This window comes from Lipotes vexillifer, unplaced genomic scaffold (genome assembly GCF_000442215.2).
Source record: "Lipotes vexillifer unplaced genomic scaffold, Lipotes_vexillifer_v1.1 scaffold951, whole genome shotgun sequence".
NCBI classification, from domain to species: Eukaryota; Metazoa; Chordata; class Mammalia; order Artiodactyla; family Lipotidae; genus Lipotes; species Lipotes vexillifer.
Genome location: NW_006793664.1, coordinates 2,083,803 through 2,090,648, shown reverse-complemented (window position 1 = coordinate 2,090,648; position 6,846 = coordinate 2,083,803). Strand labels below are relative to the sequence as shown.

Sequence of the window (6,846 nt, the reverse complement as noted above, 5' to 3'; positions counted from 1 at the left end):
GGGAAAGAGAGTGAGGTTAGGGGATTATTGGAATCAGAGAGGAAGTATCTACAGGTGGCCCAGGCAGATCTGTGGGCCCCGAAGCTTGAGTGTGGGCACGAGTCACATCACATCACGACTCAAAGATGAGCAGCTGGTTTACTGTGTGCTGAAGAATTCCTGAACTCTCCAGGGAATATAAAATGACCAGCCTATAATTTTGGCCACTAACAGCCTCTCAGTGATAAGTGGGCTAATATTTCTTTGCTACTATGTCAATTAGTGTTTAGTAAAAGGGGTAATGACTTCCCTCATGACTTTTTCCAGTCCTTTTATTATGATTCAGAAGTTGTGTCAATACTTAGGACATAGAGCAATTGACCTCCCACAATTATCCCAGGAAAAGCCAAAATTATACCTAGGACTGAATCCTCTGCAGGCATTTTAGTCCCCTTTTATGGCATTCATTTACCTTAGTTCCTAAGATGAAATATGATATTCAATAGTTAGGGTGAATAAGTCATCTGTTACATTCATGTTGTAGTTTAAATATCTAAATAAAGAACTAACTGATTTATTTATAAATTGCATAAATGATTTAAATTGTATATGTTTAATCATTCCTTGAGGTTTCATTTCTCTTTAATTCACGTGAAACTGCTTTTTTATAGGAAATCCATAATTTTAAGTTAGCGCTAACCATTTCCTTCATTTTCAGAAATTGCCTGCAAAAGCTGTTTATGATTTTAAGGCTCAGACATCCAAGTAAGTAAGATAAGTGTTCATCATATGATTTAAGTTGACTTTAAATATATTAATAATACTTTGAAAGAAAAATATTGCACTGGGATGTGTTACAAATAAGACCTAATTCCCAATTCAGCAATCTACTCTAATTAAATGGTTCCTTCTCAATTGATTGGGATGTGGGTAATTTTATTTTCATTTTGAGTTTAGCTGAGAAACATTGAGTTTTAAATTACACCAAACATGTTAGTGCACAATGAGTTCAAAAGGATAGGAAAAACAAAACGAAATTAAGGATTTTTGTTTCTACAATTTTCAGGTGGAGAATGAAGTAAAAATAAATTGTTGGGGGAGCAACACTTAACTGGAGAATTTTATATCATTTATTTATCCAACTATATTAAGGATAGTTTGTGGTTAAAGACTAGAATTGTTTATGAAGATTCCTGCAATAAAATCTCCATTTCTCAATACTCAGAGCTTAGAGACTCTGAGCACAGTTCTATCCTGTGGTCTTTTGATGTTGGTGTTTTCATACTCCTGTGTCGTAATTTTTTACCTTTTTTTTTTAGGAATTTGTTCATCAGGTGAGCATAGGGTTGGGGAAGGCTAGTACTAAGCACATGAGGAGGCTTAAATAGGAGTGAGTTTTCCAGCTCTGTTATGGCCCATGTCGCAGACCTTACTTAAGAAACTTTGGTCTCCATTAGAATTCAAGATATTGGCATTAAATTATACTGTGCTGTTTAGCTGAATATATATACAATAACCAAAGCATTTATTCATAAAAATGCATATTATATGAATTAATAGTTAAAGAATCTATCTCTGGCAGAAGACATAAAAAATAAAATCACTCAGAATTTGGGAATTAAATTAACTAAATAAGAAAATTCTCTTTAGAAGTGAAGATGTCAAACATGGCTTAAATCTGGGGTTAAAAAAAATCCTGAAGGAAAGCTTACAACTTTTTTTGATGAGATAAGTAACATCTGCTTTGTTTCTACTACACTATGGTCCTAGCTACTGTTCTCTGGATATGCTGTGATAATTTGTACAAGGCATGTCAGTTTTATAAAATAATGACATAAAACATGTAAATTTCATTTCTTCTTTGTGACAATCCATCAAAAGTGTCCTTAGATGTATGAAGCCCTGAGGAATAACAGGGCATATAAAATATGCCCAGGGCTCACAGGCTTTTTGAGAAACCTTAATTAGAAACAGGCATTGAAAGAAAGATGAGGTACAGTGCAGAGGAGAGGTGTTTGTGGTGTTGACTCTGTCACTGGATTGCGTTTGCTCCAAGTGCCCAGCCCCTCACCCTCCTCCAAGACCACAGCCTCACTGTGAACGTCTGACGTTGGCAAAGGTCCAGGGAAACCCACTCTCTCACACGCTGCCCATGGGAATGTAAATGACACAGCTGTTCTGAAGGGCTGTTTGCACCATCCCACTTTCACAAAGGTCTTCCTCAACCAACGAAATCTAATTGTATTATAAGCCTCCAGAGAAGTGAACTGAACAATCACCCATGGAAACCATCCCATAATTTTAGTAAGAAAAAAAATTGTTTCCCCCATACCATCAATAAATTTATCTGATTGCAGCTTAATCACATTCCTCTTATTCTGTTCTCAGGAGATGTAAAGAGCGGCTGTCTGTCACCCCCAATATAGTTATGTACCTGACACAAAAATCAAGGTTATGGATGACTTATGCAGCTTTAAAGAAAGGTTCACAGGGCTTCCCTGGTGGCGCAGTGGTTGAGAGTCCGCCTGCCGATGCAGGGGACACAGGTTCGTGCCCCGGTCCGGGAAGATCCCACATGCCGCAGAGCGGCTGGGCCCATGAGCCATGGCCGCTGAGCCTGCACGTCCAGAGCCTGTGCTCCACAACGGGAGAGGCCACAGCAGTGAGAGGACTGCGAACCGCAAAAAAAAAAAAAAAAGGTTCACACACCCAGAGAGCATTGAAAGTTTCAGGAGGACTAGCCACATTTTTAAGTCATTTCAATCATTAGCTACATGTGAGGGTTAGCAGACATTTGGTCCTATCCAAAATGTCCATGAGCATATTTGGCTCATGCTAAATTGTTTTGGACAGGACCAAATATCAAGGATCTTTTTATGTGGACCAAATGTCTCATGGACATTTTGGGCAGGACAAAATGTCCTGCAAGAGATGTGAGTGCTTTTTGTGCCTAACATCTTACAAACAAGAGACAGATATCTCTGTTTCAAATAATTATCTGTTTTAAAAGCTGTTTTTCTTTACCTAACACAAGAAAGTTTAATTTTCAAAAAGACAACTAAGTAACTCACCAAACATAATGTCTCAACTGTTAAGGAGGAAAACGAGATAAAATGCTATTCCCAAAGGTTGTCAGTGGCCACTGTTCAAAGGTGGTAGGCGCTGGTTGGAGCAAAATGGTCAAAATGAGACTCTTAGAAATTCTAGTTCTGAGATGAGACAAACATAATTTTGAAAACTGGAGGGTGAGACCACTGTCCTTTTTTCTAGATAACTTCAAAAATTTAAATACAAGTCTTTACACAGAAAAGATATCTTTTCACACTTAAAAAAATGTAAATAAGAGACAACTAATTATTTTTCTTTTAAGCTAAGATTCCTACTCTCATTTCCAGAAATAAAACATACCTGGTATAAATAAAACAGTTGGATTGTAAACATTAAACATTTGGGGTTTTATTTTCTACATTAGGCACTTGCATAAAGGAGGGAAGCACTGTATTTGAATGTCAGGCCCTGTGAATCTTGTTTGCTTTTAGGGTTACTGAAAATTTCACACAGATTCAATGTGAAAGTTTTAGCACTTCTAAATGTGTAACAATTCTTTTTACTATGCAACTTTTTTTCAAATAATTCTTTTAATCAACACGAAATATTCTACATCTGATATAAACCTCTCTCCATTATGTATTCTGCACACATAAATGATCCAACTCAAGATTCTGAACAAAGCAACGCAGGTTTGGGAGGTGGAAGGGAGATGTGTGTGAAAATGGGGCTCTTGGCAAAAGATCTCCAATGAGACATAATTGTGGAGGCAAAATAACACAGAGACACAATTACCTGGGGGATGAAGCCATGAAAACCTGAAGCAGTGAGGGTGAGAATTTAGGCATGAATTATTTATGATGACTAATGTCTTTATAACTTAAAATTAAATACTGCAATTTACCTACTGTCTCCTTAGAAACAGCCCAAATGGAAAAGCATAGTTAGTTTCTTGAAAATATTTTTCTATTTAAAAAACAAAAGATATAAAGGCGGTTACAAGCAATCTGTGCATGTCTTTGCACTTGAAACATGTTTATCTTTGTGACTATAGTTAATAATACTGTACTGTATCTAAGAGTAAATCTGAAAGGTTGTCATCACAAGAAAAAAAACATTGTAACATATGTGGTGACCAGCTTTAGCTCAACTTATGGTGGTGGTCATTTTGCAGTATATACAAATACTGAATCATTATGTTGTACACCTGAAACTAATATAATGTTACAGGTCAATTATACTCCACTTTTTAAAAATGTTTGTCTTTGTGCCTCACTGAAAAATCAAAGTATAAAATCTTTTCTGTTTCACAAAATAAATTCATTATCAAGATATTCTACTTAAACGCCTGTCAAGCAGCTTCAAGGATCCACAAATAAAATTTTTTCTCATGTTGGCACTTCTGTGCTAAGGCTAAATGATCCTGGTTTCCTTACTGTAAGCTTTAACATATCAAAAGGAGACAGAAAGAGAGAGAGAGAAGTAAGTAAGTAACCAACTAGCTTCAGGACAAGTAAAAATCGGTGCAGAATGAATCCAGCCTTATGGCAAGCTTCCGGACTCCTCTACTATAAACCAATGACTAGACAGCAAGTCTGTCCCCGCCTTTATATTTCATATTAATCTGCCTGTGATTTAAATCAGATGTGATGTTTACATTTGTTCTTTTTGAAATCATTTCTAAAGTTACAATGTTTCAAAGGAATTCTAAAAATTTTCAAGGAAAATACTCATCTAACTGGACTCAACAGATTTTTTTCAATATTGGAAGTATATTTCCCAGCCACATACAGATTTAGCGAGAATCTTGATCTTACGAATAATCGCCATACATCCAGAAAAAAAAAAAAAAAACATTCAAATGTATCTCTTCTAGGGAGCTGTCATTTAAGAAAGGAGATACTGTCTACATCCTCAGGAGAATTGATCAAAACTGGTATGAGGGAGAGCACCACGGGAGAGTGGGCATTTTCCCAATTTCCTACGTAGAGGTAAGTCCCTTCCCCTTCCTCCTACATGGTTGCTGTTTCCAGGGTTACCACAGGTCAAGCATAAGTAACTGTTCTCCTTCATAGAAACTCACACCTCCTGAAAAAGCACAACCTGCCAGACCGCCTCCCCCTGCCCAGCCTGGAGAAATCGGAGAAGCTGTAGCCAAATACAATTTCAGCGCTGACACAAATGTGGAGCTATCGCTGAGAAAGGTAACCTGCTTTCTTCACTGGTGCATTTGAAAGGCTGTATGTTTTCACAACTAAGATAGGTCATCTTTTTCCTTAGACATTTTTGTGTCTCCCTCATTTTCCACAAAGGACTCCATCAGGCTGCCCTGAGTCACTGTTACCTGCCACTCCTGTGTCCTTCCAGATGAGGTGCCTGTGGGATGCAAAGCTTCTCAGAGAGACTTCCCCTCTGGGAGGCTCCAAATTGTCTCCAAGGGGTGCCTCGTGCTAAATATCAGGAGCTGTACATGTGGAAACATCAAAAGGAAATAGCACTTTAATACAGTTCAAAATAGTGCTCTTCTGCTGCCTTACTCTTCAAAAATTATATCAAATTCAAAATTTAAACTGGGTCTTGTGGCATTGGCTTGATCCTGCAGCCAGCAGGGATAGTGACTGTAGAAAGTTCTACCATTGCAAAAGCCAGGGGTTTTATAAAAAATATTATCGGGCTTCCCTGGTGGCGCAGTGGTTGAGAGTCCGCCTGCCGATGCAGGGGACACGAGGATATAAGTATACACACAGCTGATTCACTTTGCTGTACAGCAGGAACTAACACAACATTGTAAAGGAACTATACTCCAACAAAAATTAAAAAAAAAAGAAATATATATAAATATAAATATATATAAATATATATATATATATATATATATGTATATATATATATATATATTATTGACCGCTATGGCATGGCCACCCACCAATCAGAATGGATGCTGGTGCTACACCATCTTGATGCAGACCGGGTGGATGTCAGCCCTGGCCACAGCTATGCATAATCTAGGATGCTAGCTTTGCCCCGTCCTGTTAGCCTCACTCTTTGTTACAACTCAGAACATGTAGATAAAGAAGAAAAACACTGTGCTATCCAACTTCATCCCTTCCAGGGGTTGACTTCTAGAACCCATTTCAGATACACCATCACAGCAAAAGCTATAGTGCACTTTCTGAAGCTCTTCCTACATAAGGTCATTCCCTTGAATCTGTCAGTGATCAGATGATGGTACTGTCATCGACACATTACAGGTTGAACTACTGTGCTTTTTGAAATAACTTGCACATGTCATTTCCCACAGTACCAATATGAACATGTATAAGGCCAAATATCTTTAGGAAAGATTCTAATGTTGTGAATGGATAATTAAACCGCATATATGTTGATAAGCCATAATTTGGGAATAAGCTCTGAGGCTTTAGTTGCATTCTCATAACGAAAACAAAACACTGGAAGTATAAGGCTTTCCCAGATTGAAAACTATTGTTTATTAGAAAACATTGACAATTATGATTTTTATGTTATCACATCTCTATTTCTAATGCATTTTCTTAATATTCATTACAGGGAGATAGAATTATTCTTCTTAAAAGAGTTGATCAAAACTGGTATGAAGGTAAAATTCCAGGAACCAACAGACAAGGCATCTTCCCTGTTTCCTATGTAGAAGTCATCAAGAAGAATACAACCAAAGGTGCTGAGGATTACCCTGACCCTCCAATACCCCACAGCTATTCTAGTGATAGAATCCACAGCTTAAGTTCAAATAAGGTAAGAAAACATTCTAGCATATAAAGTATAATATTTGGGAGCTCAGAG

At 37.4% G+C, this 6,846-nt stretch overlaps 1 protein-coding gene across 11 annotated transcripts in view; it reads left to right on the top strand.

Moving 5' to 3' along the window:
• SORBS2 (sorbin and SH3 domain containing 2) overlaps positions 1-6,846 on the top strand; it is a 322,092-nt gene that overhangs the window by 291,269 nt on the left and 23,977 nt on the right. For all 11 annotated transcript variants that reach the window (XM_007466541.1, XM_007466539.1, XM_007466546.1 and 8 more), the window contains 4 exons: positions 698-744; positions 4,904-5,018; positions 5,103-5,231; positions 6,595-6,798. In XM_007466541.1, the coding sequence (XP_007466603.1) occupies positions 698-744; positions 4,904-5,018; positions 5,103-5,231; positions 6,595-6,798 (495 nt within the window). The remainder of the gene's footprint in view (positions 1-697; positions 745-4,903; positions 5,019-5,102; positions 5,232-6,594; positions 6,799-6,846) is intronic.